The sequence below is a fragment of the Oncorhynchus masou genome, chromosome 16 (genome assembly GCF_036934945.1).
Source record: "Oncorhynchus masou masou isolate Uvic2021 chromosome 16, UVic_Omas_1.1, whole genome shotgun sequence".
NCBI classification, from domain to species: domain Eukaryota; kingdom Metazoa; phylum Chordata; class Actinopteri; order Salmoniformes; family Salmonidae; genus Oncorhynchus; species Oncorhynchus masou.
In genome coordinates, this window is record NC_088227.1 from 32019909 (window position 1) to 32039314 (window position 19406).

Below are 19406 nucleotides of genomic sequence, written 5' to 3' on the forward strand. Positions count from 1 at the left end.
TACTGTATATAGTTGACCACCTTTTTTCTTCTCTATCATTCCAAATTGTATGGATGACCATGAACTGATTTCCATTATGCTTTGCGATAAAGCAAGTGAAAAATAACTCAACCAAACAGATACATTTTTCATTCAAGTAATTTGTTTCAGCAATGTGTATTACTTAACTGAGTACTATTCAATTTAATATACTCATCAAGTTGTAGGTAACTTTTGGCTTCTCTCCCTGCTGAGATCTCTTTTTATTGAAAAAATGTTTTGATATTTTGTGTTTCAGTTATGTTTTTCAAGTATTTTTGTCAATAAAGTGAATGATGCTGATGAAATTGATTTTTTGTAATTATACAAAATAGAGCTTCTCCCTCAATCTCCAAGGGGAGGTTTCCTGGACACAGGTAATCCTAGTACTGGACTAAAAATATTCATTTAGAATCTCCATTAAAAGTACTTTTTAGTCCAAGATCAGGCTTAATCTGTGTCTGAGAAACCTGCCCTTCAGGTTAACTTTATATCTGAACGTGATGTAAAAGGAAACCTAGCTGCCTATTGCTGCTGAATCTGACATTTCAGAAGTCTGGATGACACCAGCTGCTTTTCTAAACCAGGAGCACACAACAGGGTGCCTGGGATTGTCTCTTGGTATTGACTTTGAGATGTGTACCCAGACTGCCCTCAGCTCTAAAGCCTTATGTACCCCATTAAAATGACAAGACCCCCCTCGCAGGCTGCAAATTGAGCCTTGATATTGTCTATAGAGTTCTCTTCACGGGACTATGTCTGAGGCCTATTTATCTGCTAAACCAGATGTAAACATGGAGCTGTAAATATGCGCTCTGAGATTTTGTGACAGTGTATGCTCCCTATTGGAAGCAAACAGCCAGCACACTCAGTCAGGAAGCCGATGCTCAAATCTGTTTAACCATGCCAGCGCATACCTAATGCTCCTTTACTGAAAGAAGTTATTAGATCTGTTATTGACTTAGTACCAACTAAATACAGTGCTAAATAGGGAGATAAGGTGTAGGCTTAGCTGGAGACAAGTGTACTGTTTGTGTGATGGGTGTAAGGATGCCTTGATGGCTATAGGCTGACATAGTGTGATGGGTGTAAGGATGCCTTGATGGCTATAGGCTGACATAGTGTGTGGGTGTAAGGATGCCTTGATGGCTATAAGCTGACATAGTGTGATGGGTGTAAGGATGCCTTGATGGCTATAGGCTGACATAGTGTGATGGGTGTAAGGATGCCTTGATGGCTATAGGCTGACATAGTGTGATGGGTGTAAGGATGCCTTGATGGCTATAGGCTGACATAGTGTGATGGGTGGAAGGATGCCTTGATGGCTATAGGCTGACATAGTGTGTGGGTGTAAGGATGCCTTGATGGCTATAGCCTGACATAGTGTGTGGGTGTAAGGATGCCTTGATGGCTATAGGCTGACATAGTGTGTGGGTGTAAGGATGCCTTGATGGCTATAGCCTGACATAGTGTGATGGGTGGAAGGATGCCTTGAGGTCTGTAGCCTGACATAGTGTGATGGGTGTAAGGATGCATTGATGGCTATAGGCTGACATAGTGTGATGGGGGGAAGGATGCCTTGAGGTCTGTAGCCTGACATAGTGTGTGGGTGTAAGGATGCCTTGAGGTCTGTAGCCTGACATAGTGTGATGGGTGTAAGGATGCCTTGAGGTCTGTAGCCTGACATAGTGTGTGGGTGTAAGGATGCCTTGAGGTCTGTAGCCTGACATAGTGTGTGGGTGTAAGGATGCCTTGAGGTCTGTAGCCTGACATAGTGTGATGGGTGTAAGGATGCCTTGATGGCTATAGGCTGACATAGTGTGATGGGTGTAAGGATGCCTTGATGGCTATAGGCTGACATAGTGTGATGGGTGGAAGGATGCCTTGATGGCTATAGGCTGACATAGTGTGATGGGTGTAAGGATGCCTTGATGGCTATAGGCTGACATAGTGTGTGGGTGTAAGGATGCCTTGATGGCTATAGGCTGACATAGTGTGATGGGTGTAAGGATGCCTTGATGGCTATAGGCTGACATAGTGTGATGGGTGTAAGGAAGCCTTGATGGCTATAGGCTGACATAGTGTGATGGGTGTAAGGATGCCTTGATGGCTATAGGCTGACATAGTGTGATGGGTGGAAGGATGCCTTGATGGCTATAGGCTGACATAGTGTGATGGGTGGAAGGATGCCTTGAGGTCTGTAGCCTGACATAGTGTGATGGGTGTAAGGATGCATTGATGGCTATAGGCTGACATAGTGTGATGGGGGAAGGATGCCTTGAGGTCTGTAGCCTGACATAGTGTGTGGGTGTAAGGATGCCTTGAGGTCTGTAGCCTGACATAGTGTGATGGGTGTAAGGATGCCTTGAGGTCTGTAGCCTGACATAGTGTGTGGGTGTAAGGATGCCTTGAGGTCTGTAGCCTGACATAGTGTGTGGGTGTAAGGATGCCTTGAGGTCTGTAGCCTGACATAGTGTGATGGGTGTAAGGATGCCTTGATGGCTATAGGCTGACATAGTGTGATGGGTGTAAGGATGCCTTGATGGCTATAGGCTGACATAGTGTGTGGGTGTAAGGATGCCTTGATGGCTATAGGCTGACATAGTGTGATGGGTGTAAGGATGCCTTAATGGCTATAGCCTGACATAGTGTGATGGGTGTAAGGATGCCTTGATGGCTATAGGCTGACATAGTGTGTGGGTGTAAGGATGCCTTGATGGCTATAGGCTGACATAGTGTGTGGGTGTAAGGATGCCTTGATGGCTATAGGCTGACATAGTGTGATGGGTGTAAGGATGCCTTGATGGCTATAGGCTGACATAGTGTGTGGGTGTAAGGATGCCTTGATGGCTATAGGCTGACATAGTGTGATGGGTGTAAGGATGCCTTGATGGCTATAGGCTGACATAGTGTGATGGGTGTAAGGATGCCTTGATGGCTATAGGCTGACATAGTGTGATGGGTGGAAGGATGCCTTGAGGTCTGTAGCCTGACATAGTGTGATGGGTGTAAGGATGCATTGATGGCTATAGGCTGACATAGTGTGATGGGGGGAAGGATGCCTTGAGGTCTGTAGCCTGACATAGTGTGTGGGTGTAAGGATGCCTTGAGGTCTGTAGCCTGACATAGTGTGATGGGTGTAAGGATGCCTTGAGGTCTGTAGCCTGACATAGTGTGTGGGTGTAAGGATGCCTTGAGGTCTGTAGCCTGACATAGTGTGTATGTGTAAGGATGCCTTGAGGTCTGTAGCCTGACATAGTGTGATGGGTGTAAGGATGCATTGATGGCTATAGGCTGACATAGTGTGATGGGTGTAAGGATGCCTTGATGGCTATAGGCTGACATAGTGTGTGGGTGTAAGGATGCCTTGATGGCTATAGGCTGACATAGTGTGATGGGTGTAAGGATGCCTTGATGGCTATAGGCTGACATAGTGTGATGGGTGTAAGGATGCCTTGATGGCTATAGGCTGACATAGTGTGATGGGTGGAAGGATGCCTTGATGGCTATAGGCTGACATAGTGTGATGGGTGGAAGGATGCCTTGAGGTCTGTAGCCTGACATAGTGTGATGGGTGTAAGGATGCATTGATGGCTATAGGCTGACATAGTGTGATGGGGGAAGGATGCCTTGAGGTCTGTAGCCTGACATAGTGTGTGGGTGTAAGGATGCCTTGAGGTCTGTAGCCTGACATAGTGTGATGGGTGTAAGGATGCCTTGAGGTCTGTAGCCTGACATAGTGTGTGGGTGTAAGGATGCCTTGAGGTCTGTAGCCTGACATAGTGTGTGGGTGTAAGGATGCCTTGAGGTCTGTAGCCTGACATAGTGTGATGGGTGTAAGGATGCATTGATGGCTATAGGCTGACATAGTATGATGGGTGTAAGGATGCCTTGATGGCTATAGGCTGACATAGTGTGATGGGTGTAAGGATGCCTTGATGGCTATAGGCTGACATAGTGTGTGGGTGTAAGGATGCCTTGATGGCTATAGGCTGTCATAGTGTGATGGGTGTAAGGATGCCTTGATGGCTATAGGCTGACATAGTGTGATGGGTGTAAGGATGCCTTGATGGCTATAGGCTGACATAGTGTATGGGTGTAAGGATGCCTTGATGGCTATAGGCTGACATAGTGTGTGGGTGTAAGGATGCCTTGATGGCTATAGGCTGACATAGTGTGATGGGTGTAAGGATGCCTTGATGGCTATAGCCTGACATAGTGTGATGCGTGTAAGGATGCATTGATGGCTATAGGCTGACATAGTGTGTGGGTGTAAGGATGCCTTGATGGCTATAGCCTGACATAGTGTGTGGGTGTAAGGATGCCTTGATGGCTATAGCCTGACATAGTGTGATGGGTGTAAGGATGCCTTGAGGTCTGTAGCCTGACATAGTGTGTGGGTGTAAGGATGCCTTGATGGCTATAGGCTGACATAGTGTGATGGGTGTAAGGATGCCTTGATGGCTATAGGCTGACATAGTGTGTGGGTGTAAGGATGCCTTGATGGCTATAGGCTGTCATAGTGTGATGGGTGTAAGGATGCCTTGATGGCTATAGGCTGACATAGTGTGATGGGTGTAAGGATGCCTTGATGGCTATAGGCTGACATAGTGTGTGGGTGTAAGGATGCCTTGATGGCTATAGGCTGACATAGTGTGTGGGTGTAAGGATGCCTTGATGGCTATAGGCTGACATAGTGTGATGCGTGTAAGGATGCATTGATGGCTATAGGCTGACATAGTGTGTGGGTGTAAGGATGCCTTGATGGCTATAGCCTGACATAGTGTGATGGGTGTAAGGATGCCTTGATGGCTATAGCCTGACATAGTGTGATGCGTGTAAGGATGCATTGATGGCTATAGGCTGACATAGTGTGTGGGTGTAAGGATGCCTTGATGGCTATAGCCTGACATAGTGTGTGGGTGTAAGGATGCCTTGATGGCTATAGCCTGACATAGTGTGATGGGTGTAAGGATGCCTTGAGGTCTGTAGCCTGACATAGTGTGTGGGTGTAAGGATGCCTTGAGGTCTGTAGCCTGACATAGTGTGTGGGTGTAAGGATGCCTTGAGGTCTGTAGCCTGACATAGTGTGATGGGTGGAAGGATGCCTTGAGGTCTGTAGCCTGACATAGTGTGATGGGTGTAAGGATGCCTTGAGGTCTGTAGCCTGACATAGTGTGATGGGTGTAAGGATGCCTTGAGGTCTGTAGCCTGACATAGTGTGTGGGTGTAAGGATGCCTTGAGGTCTGTAGCCTGACATAGTGTGTATGTGTAAGGATGCCTTGAGGTCTGTAGCCTGACATAGTGTGATGGGTGTAAGGATGCATTGATGGCTATAGGCTGACATAGTGTGATGGGTGTAAGGATGCCTTGATGGCTATAGGCTGACATAGTGTGTGGGTGTAAGGATGCCTTGATGGCTATAGGCTGACATAGTGTGATGGGTGTAAGGATGCCTTGATGGCTATAGGCTGACATAGTGTGATGGGTGTAAGGATGCCTTGATGGCTATAGGCTGACATAGTGTGATGGGTGGAAGGATGCCTTGATGGCTATAGGCTGACATAGTGTGATGGGTGGAAGGATGCCTTGAGGTCTGTAGCCTGACATAGTGTGATGGGTGTAAGGATGCATTGATGGCTATAGGCTGACATAGTGTGATGGGGGGAAGGATGCCTTGAGGTCTGTAGCCTGACATAGTGTGTGGGTGTAAGGATGCCTTGAGGTCTGTAGCCTGACATAGTGTGATGGGTGTAAGGATGCCTTGAGGTCTGTAGCCTGACATAGTGTGTGGGTGTAAGGATGCCTTGAGGTCTGTAGCCTGACATAGTGTGTGGGTGTAAGGATGCCTTGAGGTCTGTAGCCTGACATAGTGTGATGGGTGTAAGGATGCATTGATGGCTATAGGCTGACATAGTATGATGGGTGTAAGGATGCCTTGATGGCTATAGGCTGACATAGTGTGATGGGTGTAAGGATGCCTTGATGGCTATAGGCTGACATAGTGTGTGGGTGTAAGGATGCCTTGATGGCTATAGGCTGTCATAGTGTGATGGGTGTAAGGATGCCTTGATGGCTATAGGCTGACATAGTGTGATGGGTGTAAGGATGCCTTGATGGCTATAGGCTGACATAGTGTATGGGTGTAAGGATGCCTTGATGGCTATAGGCTGACATAGTGTGTGGGTGTAAGGATGCCTTGATGGCTATAGGCTGACATAGTGTGATGGGTGTAAGGATGCCTTGATGGCTATAGCCTGACATAGTGTGATGCGTGTAAGGATGCATTGATGGCTATAGGCTGACATAGTGTGTGGGTGTAAGGATGCCTTGATGGCTATAGCCTGACATAGTGTGTGGGTGTAAGGATGCCTTGATGGCTATAGCCTGACATAGTGTGATGGGTGTAAGGATGCCTTGAGGTCTGTAGCCTGACATAGTGTGTGGGTGTAAGGATGCCTTGAGGTCTGTAGCCTGACATAGTGTGTGGGTGTAAGGATGCCTTGAGGTCTGTAGCCTGACATAGTGTGATGGGTGGAAGGATGCCTTGAGGTCTGTAGCCTGACATAGTGTGATGGGTGTAAGGATGCCTTGAGGTCTGTAGCCTGACATAGTGTGATGGGTGTAAGGATGCCTTGAGGTCTGTAGCCTGACATAGTGTGTGGGTGTAAGGATGCCTTGAGGTCTGTAGCCTGACATAGTGTGTATGTGTAAGGATGCCTTGAGGTCTGTAGCCTGACATAGTGTGATGGGTGTAAGGATGCATTGATGGCTATAGGCTGACATAGTGTGATGGGTGTAAGGATGCCTTGATGGCTATAGGCTGACATAGTGTGTGGGTGTAAGGATGCCTTGATGGCTATAGGCTGACATAGTGTGATGGGTGTAAGGATGCCTTGATGGCTATAGGCTGACATAGTGTGATGGGTGTAAGGATGCCTTGATGGCTATAGGCTGACATAGTGTGATGGGTGGAAGGATGCCTTGATGGCTATAGGCTGACATAGTGTGATGGGTGGAAGGATGCCTTGAGGTCTGTAGCCTGACATAGTGTGATGGGTGTAAGGATGCATTGATGGCTATAGGCTGACATAGTGTGATGGGGGAAGGATGCCTTGAGGTCTGTAGCCTGACATAGTGTGTGGGTGTAAGGATGCCTTGAGGTCTGTAGCCTGACATAGTGTGATGGGTGTAAGGATGCCTTGAGGTCTGTAGCCTGACATAGTGTGTGGGTGTAAGGATGCCTTGAGGTCTGTAGCCTGACATAGTGTGTGGGTGTAAGGATGCCTTGAGGTCTGTAGCCTGACATAGTGTGATGGGTGTAAGGATGCATTGATGGCTATAGGCTGACATAGTATGATGGGTGTAAGGATGCCTTGATGGCTATAGGCTGACATAGTGTGATGGGTGTAAGGATGCCTTGATGGCTATAGGCTGACATAGTGTGTGGGTGTAAGGATGCCTTGATGGCTATAGGCTGTCATAGTGTGATGGGTGTAAGGATGCCTTGATGGCTATAGGCTGACATAGTGTGATGGGTGTAAGGATGCCTTGATGGCTATAGGCTGACATAGTGTATGGGTGTAAGGATGCCTTGATGGCTATAGGCTGACATAGTGTGTGGGTGTAAGGATGCCTTGATGGCTATAGGCTGACATAGTGTGATGGGTGTAAGGATGCCTTGATGGCTATAGCCTGACATAGTGTGATGCGTGTAAGGATGCATTGATGGCTATAGGCTGACATAGTGTGTGGGTGTAAGGATGCCTTGATGGCTATAGCCTGACATAGTGTGTGGGTGTAAGGATGCCTTGATGGCTATAGCCTGACATAGTGTGATGGGTGTAAGGATGCCTTGAGGTCTGTAGCCTGACATAGTGTGTGGGTGTAAGGATGCCTTGATGGCTATAGGCTGACATAGTGTGATGGGTGTAAGGATGCCTTGATGGCTATAGGCTGACATAGTGTGTGGGTGTAAGGATGCCTTGATGGCTATAGGCTGTCATAGTGTGATGGGTGTAAGGATGCCTTGATGGCTATAGGCTGACATAGTGTGATGGGTGTAAGGATGCCTTGATGGCTATAGGCTGACATAGTGTGTGGGTGTAAGGATGCCTTGATGGCTATAGGCTGACATAGTGTGTGGGTGTAAGGATGCCTTGATGGCTATAGGCTGACATAGTGTGATGGGTGTAAGGATGCCTTGATGGCTATAGCCTGACATAGTGTGATGCGTGTAAGGATGCATTGATGGCTATAGGCTGACATAGTGTGTGGGTGTAAGGATGCCTTGATGGCTATAGCCTGACATAGTGTGTGGGTGTAAGGATGCCTTGATGGCTATAGCCTGACATAGTGTGATGGGTGTAAGGATGCCTTGAGGTCTGTAGCCTGACATAGTGTGTGGGTGTAAGGATGCCTTGAGGTCTGTAGCCTGACATAGTGTGATGGGTGGAAGGATGCCTTGAGGTCTGTAGCCTGACATAGTGTGATGGGTGTAAGGATGCCTTGAGGTCTGTAGCCTGACAGTGTGGTTTTCCCAATCATGCCTCGTGGAAAATAATAAAATCAGACTTCTTAATAAAAAAAAAGTATATTTAATTCTGAAATCATCCATAGTATTTACAGCTTAAAAATATAACATTTGAGACAAAATCAGACCGTTTTTTTCTGAGTAATACAGTATACAACTCATAAAGTCTAAATTATGAATGAATTATTTACAAAAAAATAATACAAAGTGCTTGTGAATAGAATTTGTCTCAAGAGATCTGTCATGCTCCCTCTTATTATATTCCCACTTTCAATAGAAAAGTACTTGGAGTTAATTTGGAGCTGCCCTGCCCAGTCTACAACGCTTGACTTCAAACTATGGAGATGTTGTCCATGGTGCAGGCACACGACTCCACGATCATGTTGGGGAACTCGGCCACTTCTATCTCCGTGTAGTCACCCTTCTTGACCAGGTACATCATGGGCAGCGGGGCGCTCTCCGCGATGGTACACTTCCGCTCCCCGTAGCCGTAGTTTCGCTTGGGCTGCTTGCACCCTCCAGCGCATCGGTAGGCCTGGTAGCCCGCTGGTTCGATTATCCAATACTGGGTCCACGTGAGCGCGCGGAAATTGATGAAGTATTTTTCTCTGCAGCACGTGTCCTTATCAGGATTGATTTCACAGTCACCTCGAGACCTAAGCAGAAAATGAATAGGGAGTCGTTAGTTAACTTGCACTAATTGATGCGGTAAGGTAATTGTTACTGGACCAACGTAACAATATTTAAAAAATAATTTTGAATCTGTATAACAAAGCGCGCCTTACCCAAACTCTTCGAGGTTGAGTGTGTAGAGGATCAGCTCAGGTTTTCCCAAGGTGTTGTCCGCCTGCTCCTGGGTGGTAAAGTGGACACTCTTGGCCATTTCTGCCGCGTAGCTGCCAGGTCTCTCGCCCTCGATCCACACCTCTAGGTTCATAGGTGTTTTCTGCTGCGTCTTTGACCAATAGTGCACACCCTGTGTGACATCAAAGCTTATCCAGCCAGTCTCATGGATGGGGATCAACCTACAGGAAATAAATGGTTGATTAAAAACTTTGCACATAGGTTCTACATTATAAGAACAAAGAACAACACATTGCCTAACGGAAATGATCTGGACATGAAATGGCTTTGCGTAAAATCTTACCGTGAGTCCACCAGAGATGTTGTGTTGGAGCCGTTCTCCAGCATCTCTACCCAGTAGATGGAGACTCTGGCGTTGTTAACCGGACGGTGGTTCCTCCTCTCGGGCATGGAGCGCTTGTGAGGAGGGGCTTTCTTGTACAGTTTCAGTTCGGCCATGGTCACCTCGCTGTTATGGGGGATGCGGGTGTCCATGTCAAAGACCATCCGTTGCCGAGTGGTGTCCGAGTACACAAACTCCCCATAGATGTCTAATAGAACATAGAAAGTATTAAGTATTGAGTCTAAAATTCTCACTAACATGCATGGGTTGAAACTATGAGTGCACACAAAATGCGAGTACCCAAAACAGTCATTTGTGCACCTGTGCCAAACTCGGTCTGCAACAAGTATGTATAACATCCAAGCAATATATTGCTATTTTTACATATAAATATATAATCAGCTATATTTATGTTTCAAGCAGGCCTACTAGAAAATGATCTCACCTGCATTTCCTGGGATTCCCCTCAGAATCCCAGCCAAGCTTGGCAGAGACCTGCGCCGCCTTTCGTGGTGCAGCTTCAGCATTGACAGGTATTTATTCTTAATGTGCGCAGGCATTACAAGATTCTCCAAATCCCTTTTGTGAATTTTCGGAACTTCATCCAGTCCTAGTTTTTGAAGTAGGGTATCCTTCATGTCCTTGTGCGTGAAAGCTTTGGACACGGTGAATAAAGCCGCAGCACACAAAACGCAGGCACGGAGAAAATCCATCATAAATCTTCCCAACGGGTGTCTTGTCCAGCAAGGAGAAGACAACTACAGTAGCAGAGAAGCTCAGAGCGAGAAAGTGGTCCCCTGACATCAGGGGGCCCTTATAAACACCTGGCCCTCCCAGTCAGTCATTCGCATATTGAGAATGAGGGGGTTGGGCAGGGGGAACGATAGACTCTCAACAAAAGTGTGCCATTAAAAACAACGTCCCCATCAGGACATCAGAAGTGCCATACTTTAAACGGCAACTATTTCACCAGATTATATTGTTATCAGTATAATTATATTATCAGTATAATTTATAGATTCATTTAAACACTATTCCTCTAAAATCGTAAAGGAATTTTATACAATTTATATCCTTAAATTTTATACAAAGCATTTGTAAAATTCAGTCTCCTCCATATCATTGAGAAGTCTAGTGATGTTTGTGGCCAAAAAAAAATAAGTTGCTGTGTTTAGGAGTTCTTACTGCATAGTTATTGGGTTGTTATGGGTTGAGAATATTGAATTGATCCAGAGGCACACATGTAGTAGCCTATTTGAAGTATAGTTCTAAGTCATGTTAGTTTGCAGGATGAGATCATTACAAATTGGTTGGTATTAAATGTTCCTATATGTTAAAATCATCCCAAAGGATGGACACTTGATTGATCAAATATTTTGATCAATACCTAAGTACATTTAATATATAATATGTATGTATTTATAACAAATGCCTTCCCATTGACTCTTCTTGTTGTCTACATCTGCACAGGTGTTCCAGACAGACCCTGCCCATGTGAACCTGTGCTGTACCCTACACACCTACACAGCCTACACACCCTGATGTGTACATTCCACTGGACAATATAAAGAAAGCCCAGTCTGGCAACTGTATGCCAGTGTTTATTTCTGTCTTGTCTAGCAGCCATTTTAGTTGATCCGGGGCACCATGTATGGCCCATCACTTGTATGGGGAGGAGGGGCCAAGGGGATTAGATGTTTATTCCAAACCCATCACCCCTTCCACCCCTCGGACAGATTAAAATGATTAGCCAAACAGACAGTTAATCCAAGGGCCGGAGTGAGGATGTGGATTGGGAGGCTCTTCACATGTTGATGATTATCTTATTCCACTGCAGGATTTGCCTTGCCTATTTTGTCACACAAACATAAGAAGAGGGGCTGGTTTTCCAAGAGTGGGTCCTAGTCTGTGTTTGTGTATTGGGGCTTATTTGTTTGGAGATGTCAGACAGACTAAAGGAGGACACAGGAAGAGTAAATGACAGATGACTGTCAGGGGGACATTTTAGCCGCATCTGAAGACCACACTCAATGCCCTCCTCTGGAACTACTGTTTTCAAGGCTGTTACAAAATGTTTATTCTAGTGAGCCATTTACCTTAAGTTCATATTCTTATATTTTATTATTGTTGTTGCATTGTCGAGAAGGAACCTGCAAGTAAGCATTTCGTTGGATAATGTATATCCTGTACAGTATATACGACTAATAAAAACTGGAAACTTGTTTCCCATTTATTAGTTAAAGTGCCTGAAATGTATGGCTACATACATCCAGACCTGGGTCAAATATACTTGTCAAATACCTAAACTATGCAGGATTCATTTTACCTGGTACACTGCCTATGTGCACCAAATTATATGATATCAATTTGACCCAAGTCTGCATACATCAATCACTACATCCTAAAGTCTACATAAACATGTGAAACAATTATTTGCATTTTAAGAAATATTCAAATCAATACTACTTATATACATTATAGGCTACAATAATTTCCACACCAGTGAACATGTGATCCTTTCACTAACAAAGTAGTTTGTAATGTAAAGTTAGCATATGCAATAAGATTGTCTGATGATTAGAAACACCACAGGAGACATGTGAATTCAGACCAGATGCATTGGGTCAGCCTATACATAGCCTATGGATCTCAGTGATCTCTTGAAAGCACAAAACTTTCCCTTCCATTTGGACCCCTAATTTAGTAAATTCAAATACCTTGTGTGATATTTGTCAGTCTTTCCCCCTTCCCTTCTCAATCACAGACAAGACAGGACAGGGCGCTGGTTCAAAGCACAGATGCATCTGATTCTCCCAATGTGCCATTCCTCTTCAATCAGAGGCCTGCCAGCTCCTACAATCAACAACAGAAGTGTTAGTTAACATCTCACATCTGCATTAGAAAAGCTGTCCAATTTATCTGTGATCCGCTTCCTTTTGTGAAACATAAAATCCCCCCCCCCCCTTTGCATCTAAACATTACAAAATGGTATAATGATGCACATGACTGTAAAATCAAACATCCGTTCTCCTTCCATGGTTTGAATTGATTATAGAGAAAGAGATTAAAATTACATTTATCAAAACGTAAAGTGTATGAGTTTCTGTACATTTGCATGGACTTCACTTCAGCACAACATCAGCAGGCCAGGCCTATTATTTTGAGCATCTCAAATGAGAGAATGAAGCTGTGTGTAAAAGTCAATATTGAAGTTGTAGACCACATGATTTAAATGACATTACACTATTGTCACTAACTTCCTAATTATGCTATATCCTGCCTGATCTCAACATCAAATATTGAAGAAATGCAATGTTTGCACGTGAATTGCTCTACTTGTAGGCTAATTGCCCAGTGTTCAAGTGGCCAATGTTGGCAGGGACCAACAGACCAGGCTGGACAGTCAGTTGTATGGGCTATTTAATTGACAAGGCTATAACCTAATTATATTTTATCACAGGTAATAGGGTCTCCAAAGGAATATGACTAATTGGTTGTATCATAGTAGTTTATTTCTGTCTGTTCAGAGACTATTGGAGACTTACTATCTTGAAAAGGAATATTCTATCAAATTGTCTCTATGCCCTACCTAGGTTACAATAGTATACATCTATCTACTGTAGATGCTTAATTGACAGGTGAGATTTCATATTTGACATTGTTACGAAATGATTGACAAACATGATGTAAATCAACGAAAGTAACTTTTAATTAACTTCTGGATGATTGTCAAATCTACAATCGGTATCTGTTTGCAACTAGTTTCGATTCAAAACATCAGTAAAAGGAGTCGATTAAGTTCCAGAGCTCTCCAATCCTGTTCCTGAAGAGCTATCCTCCTATAGGTTTTCAATCCAATCCCAGTTGTAAACTAACTAACCTGGTTCAGTTTATCAACCAGCTATGTATTAGAATCAGGTGGGCTAGATTAGGGTTGGAGCGAAAATTTACAGGACGGTAGATCTCCGGGAACAGAGTTCGAGAGCCCTTCGGTAAACGAATGAACGAACGTAAGTAACATCCTTGAATCAAACCTACCGGTACAAGGCAACCTTCCCCATCCAATAATTATACAGAATTGATGGCTGTGAAGATTCGCCAGGGGGCGCGGTTGTTCCAAGATATGTCATCAGATCCAATTTGCCACTTCCTTGGCCTCGTACTAGCCTGTGTTGAAAATATAATAATAAACATGTTTGCTTTATTATTTCAACACCGATACGCATATTTAATGGCACAGAATATAACGCAATGGTTTTATACCTTCTCGATCATCATAGGGGTGGTAGAAGTTTTTCTAACAAAATAAAATATCTTTTTTGAACACTATTTCCAACTGTTAAACACATAACATGTTTGAACTATTGTCTTCGAAATGTAAATGCCTTTCATGTTGATAGCTCGGCAACACCATATTATGCTAGCAGTACTTTTATTTCTGATAATAAGCTGCAAGAATACAAACGTTGGCGATACGCTGGAAGATAATGTGGTGATAATGAATATTATTGTCAATCAATGAAGTCAATAGTTCACATATTTGACATCTGGTGAGGTCCATTGAAAAATTAAAATCTATTAGATTATTCAAATTTTCCTTACTGGTAACTAAAGAAAAAAGCTAGCCATGTAAACTACTTTGTGATCTATCCCAAAATTATTTAGTGTTTGTTGCTTGCTAATGCTGTGTTCACAACATCTTGTAATTTCATTAAAAAAAAAAAGTGAAAGCAGCTCTGGATATACATTTTAATGACCTCCATGTTTGTTTGTATTGTCCAGTTCAAAACGTGATGCACCCAACTCGTATTTACTATTTCACAAATGGTAATTACTACCTTCCCACTTCGTTATGAATGCAGCATTACTCAATGCAATGTGCAGATACAAAAATAAATTGTGTTAAGCAATTAAAGGGCCTGATCTCATTCTTAAATGTGTCATTCCATTCTATATCAATCAAATGAAATGCTGAATACACGCTGAATACAACAGGTAGACCTTACCGTGAAATGCTTATTTATGAGCCCTTAAATAAACTAAGTAAAAAAATCTATAAAAACTACACACAATAAAATTAAATGTCGGGGATGGCAGTGGGGGAAATGGCAGTGGGGCAGCAAAGCAAAACCATCATGTATTTTGTGATAAAAGCACCACATTTGGCACAGAGGTAGATTCATGGGTCCCGGCTAGAAGGGACTTTTGTCAGATTTTACTTTCGTAGCAGGTTAAGAGAATTAACTTAGTAGGTTAGGATAATTAGGTTAAGGTTAGGAAAGGGGTTAGGGTTAGCTAAAATGCAAAAACACCCACCCCAAAATCTTTTTATGTAAATTTGACAAAAGCTGGATCCCTTCTAGCCATGTACCCTAAAAATATTTAGATATGGAGCCACCCCAGATTTGGTCCCTGGGGGCACGGCAGCCATTTTTCTAAATGGCTACCTAATGGTGTCACTATTTTGAAATTCAGAAGGATTGTTTTAAGATGAAGGCTACAAATTTGCTAAGAGTTAGATTTATGGACCCTGAAAACATTTAGATTACGGAGCCAACCCAGATTTGGCCCCTGGGGGGTGTGGCAGCCATTTCTTTAAATAGCCACATAGGGCAACACTATTTTACAATTTAAAAGGACTGTTTTGAAGTAAACACACCATATTTGGTACAGCAGTAGATTTATGTAGCCTGAAAAGATTAAGATATGGAGCCACCACAAGTTTGGCCCTCGGGGGCCGTGGCCGCCATCTTCCAAAATGGCCACTGTCGGTTATACAATGTTATAATTCTAAAGGCCTTTCGTACTCCTTGTAATATACTGTGTGTTACTGTTAAACCTTTTGGTTTTCAGGAGATCCAGGCCAGAATATGTGATTTAAAAAAATATAAGAAGTATAGGAGGTTACTTTCTATAGATTTAAATGTTGTAAAATAGTTGTACAGTCTGCAGCCTTTTAGTAAAATGGCTGCCATGGCCCCCAGGGGCCATATCTGTGGTGGCTCCATATTTGAATCTTTTCAGGGTACCTCAGTCTACATCTGAGCCAAATTTAATCTGCAAATCTCCAAATAAAATCTCTGTCCATTTCATAAATTGACTGTCATGGCCCCCAGGGGCAAACTTTGTGGTGGCTTCATATCTAAATCTTTTGAGGATACATGAATCTACCTCTGTGACACATTTTGTGTGTTTATCTCTAAATAGTCTTTCTGAATTGTACAATAGTGTTATCCTATGCAGCCATTTTGGGGTGGCTCCATATCTAAATATTTTTAGGGTTGAAAATCTAAATCTGGAGCCTTTATCTCAAAGCTGCAATATGTAATACATTTTTTGAGTGACTGACCAAATTCACATAGAAATGTGAGTTATATATCTGTCATTTCACAGGAGGTTGGTGGAACATTAATTAGGGAGGATGGAGTGGAATAGGATGAATGGTATCAAATACAGCAAACACATGGTTTTGATGTGTTTGATGCCATTCCATTTTCTTCACTTAGGCCTGTTCAGCTGGGGTTTCTGTGGTAGCAGGGCAGGGGGGCTGGATCCAGAGTGCTTCCAGTAGGATGCATGTGTCTGTTATGCAGGGTTGGGGATCAATTCTATTTCAATTCCATTTGCTGTCATTCTTATTGAAAGCAAGTCTAAGAAGCGTTAGATCAGTTCTATTTGTGCTACTTCTATGCTTCTCTTTCTTACGTTGTGTTTTTGTGTCTTTTACTTTTGGTTTTGTACACCAGCTTCAAACAGCTGAAAATTCAATATTTTTCATGATGGAAAAATATATTTCACAGTGGTTTAGATGCAACAATGATTATCTACACTATACTTGCTTGTTTAGTCACATAGACTGAAATTAGGCTAACTATTCGAATTTTAGTAACCAGGAAATGGCAGAGCAATTTCTTTCTGAAGGGTGGGTATGATTTGTGGAACGCTCCAACAGGAATATGTTCCAAAAACGTTGTAAATAACAAGGTTGCCAACAAACAATGCGTACAAAGTTGTATAGCGGTAGAATAAGATACTGGGTAGGGAGTTGGCTATTTAATAACTTTTTTCAATCACCAATGTCTGTCCTCACTCTGGTAGCCTATGGACAAACATTAAGAATAAGCTTCGTGTTGAGTTGATGCCTGTTTGGAAGCTAGTTAGCTAGGTGAATTAATCATGCTACTTTGTATGCGTTGTTTGTTGGCAACCTTGTACTTTACAAAGTTTTTGGAACAGATTACTGTTGGAACGTTCCGCAAATACCCACCCCTTCTGAATTCCATAATAATGTTACCATCAGTGGCCATTTTGAAAAATGTTTGCCACGCCCCCTTAGGGGCGGCCCCATATCTAAATATTTTCAGGGTACATCAATCTACCTCTGTGCCAGATTTTGTGCTTTTATCACAATATGCACGATAGTGCCTATTTCTTTCAGTTTCGCCACAACGACCGCAGTTTCCATTCACAATATTGTCCGCTATCCTTCCAGTATACCCTCGCGTCCCACAGGACAGCATATGCTGTGACGGTCGCCATGATGAGCTGGGGTTTTGCCTGCAGCAAGCTGTAGTTCGAGAACCGCAAGCGACCGACGTGGGAAGCAAGGGGGAAGGCTGTGTACTGGATTGGTATGAGCAAGAATGCAGCTTTTTTCTTGACGGGAAAAAGCTCAACCCCTCAGAGAAACCGCATTTTCGACGGATACAGCAATGGACATATATTCGAACCATAGTTTTAAACTGTGAAGAGGGCCAGGCAGTTGATTTTAAAATAATTGAATTTAAACGAAAAAACTAGCTAGTTAAGCCTTGCGCCCTTCCATTCTCAGACTCAACAGAGGAGGGGCATTGCATTGAGGCTTTGTAGCATTGCAGATCTAGTGTCGATGCATTTTTTCCACTGCAGTTTGGATAATCACATATCAACATCTCAGGGGATTGTTATAACTGCATTCTCACGGGTAATATTTTCACTGGGGGTATTTTTGACAGGAGAAGACTGGAAAAAATACGTAAGGAAATACTACAAGCGGCTTTCATTAGCCTACGTCAAAATCTGCTGGCCTGGGCAGGGTCTGCAATTGTGAGTTCTCCTTTGTGTTTTGGGGGAATAGGATAAATAAAATGAGGAAATATTACATGGCTCACACACCTCCGAGATACTCTATATATACCTTTGTGAGAGGTGGATCATGATAGTTCTATTTTAGCTCGCTATTAGCTTGCTTGCCTCAAAGTTTTTCTTCATTTTGCTACAAGGTGAGACCGAGACAAGCTAAGCGAACTTCTTCTGTTCGTCCCTGGTCAGCCGGAATATAAGGTTCAGCCAACTATTTAAGTGATTTAATATCATTTCCTCTACCAGCATCACCTCACTACAGTTTGAATCATGTCGGGAGAGGTCCGTTTGAAGAAACTGGAAAAGCTGATCCTGGACGGCCCAGCTCAGTCAAACGGCCAATGCCTTAGCGTGGAAACGCTATTGGATATCCTTATCTGCCTTTATGATGAGTGCAACAACTCACCCCTCAGAAGGGAGAAAAACATCTTGGAGTTTCTGGATTGGGGTAAGTTCCCCCCCTTTGTTTTGATGTAATGGTAATGGTGGTGCAATGTGCCCCCCCCCGTTTACCACATACCTTTTAATAGTAGTAGAGACCTCAGCACAAGGCCTGGTCATGAAGGAGCTGCTATCGTCTTAGCCTAGGCCACCTCCACAGCCCCGTTTTTAACTTCAAGGCAATTGTGCTTTTCTAGTGTATGACTGTTTGGGGGTACTTTATATCCAACTTGAGTCGTGTCCCATAACAAATTGACTTTACACACCAACAGCAAATGTTACCATTTGTTGCAGTGGCCTAGCACGAGCCCCAAATGTCATGGAACGTTTGCAATGGTGTAACCCCCCCCCACCCCACCCCACTCACGGTCATTGAAAAGCAAAGCACACAGGACCACACACACAACTTACTCATTTGTTGAAAAAGCGAACTGTGTGTGTAACGACATTGGTGGTTTGGTTCGAGCACCAATGGAATGCGAACGTGCTTTTCTCTGTATGGTCCAGTGGTAACTCTGTATGGGTATGTCTTGCCGAGATGCCCAAGTGCCAAGTGGGATTTAATTTGGACATTTACCCCGTGTTAATACACGGAGCCAGCCAGAGGCCAGGGGAAACACTGCAATATGTACTGCAATTAGGTGCTTTTATTCTGGACTCAGCCATTTCACTGACAGTAGCTGAAAACAAGGGAAATCATTTCACCTTTACAAACACCATAGAAACACTATCAAAATAAGTGTATGCTTCATTGAGGCAAAGGGGCTGTAAAATGTATTGCGAGTACATGTAACCTACTAAAATTAAGCATATTTCAACACCTTTGGTGGTGTCCTCCTTTTGACCTCTGAGCTTACCACAAGGTTTGATGACATGATTTGACAAATGCTTCATAACGTAATGAATAGTGCTTATACCCAGGCCTGTCACATGAAACACCATTCCCCAAAGATGGATGAGACACTTACATTCAAAATACACCTTTCACTTTAACTTTAATGTTCACAAAACATAATTCTCAAAACATTGCCATTATATAACACCATCATGTTATAAAGTATAAGACTAGCAATGACTTATGTCATCCCTGATATCCCCTTCATGCT

The 19406-nt window shown here is 43.5% G+C and overlaps 2 protein-coding genes and 1 long non-coding RNA gene across 10 annotated transcripts in view; 1 reads left to right on the forward strand and 2 right to left on the reverse strand.

Annotated features, from left to right (window-relative positions):
• Positions 1-8765: 8765 nt before the first annotated feature.
• On the reverse strand, positions 8766-10451 carry LOC135557234 (left-right determination factor 2-like). Its single transcript, XM_064990439.1, has 4 exons — positions 10184-10451; positions 9700-9946; positions 9338-9577; positions 8766-9208 (listed from the first exon to the last, which is right to left on the reverse strand). The coding sequence occupies exons 1-4, from the start codon at positions 10449-10451 to the stop codon at positions 8884-8886; spliced, it is 1080 nt and encodes a 359-aa protein (XP_064846511.1). The 3' UTR covers positions 8766-8883.
• Positions 10452-12328: 1877 nt separating this feature from the next.
• LOC135557843 (uncharacterized) lies at positions 12329-18537 on the reverse strand. The gene is made up of 3 exons (XR_010458266.1): positions 18380-18537; positions 13777-13905; positions 12329-12591 (listed from the first exon to the last, which is right to left on the reverse strand). It is a non-coding gene; the product is annotated as an uncharacterized LOC135557843 (long non-coding RNA).
• Positions 17156-19406, forward strand: part of LOC135557841 (serine/threonine-protein kinase MRCK alpha-like) — a 113534-nt gene continuing 111283 nt past the window's right edge. For 7 of the 8 annotated variants that reach the window (XM_064991495.1, XM_064991501.1, XM_064991500.1 and 4 more), the window contains exon 1: positions 17156-18307. In XM_064991495.1, coding sequence (XP_064847567.1) covers positions 18130-18307 — 178 coding nt within the window. In that variant the 5' untranslated portion in view covers positions 17156-18129. The remainder of the gene's footprint in view (positions 18308-19406) is intronic. The other variant, XM_064991496.1, reaches the window with a different exon arrangement.

Coding starts and splice junctions, on each gene's coding strand:
- LOC135557234 (XM_064990439.1), bottom strand. CDS start 10,451: ATGGATTTTCTCCGTGCCTGCGTTTTGTGTGCTGCGGCTTTATTCACC. Junction 9,578..9,699: donor ACATCTCTGGTGGACTCACG/GTAAGATTTTAC, acceptor TATTTCCTGTAG/GTTGATCCCCATCCATGAGA. Junction 9,209..9,337: donor CTCAACCTCGAAGAGTTTGG/GTAAGGCGCGCT, acceptor TTTTCTGCTTAG/GTCTCGAGGTGACTGTGAAA.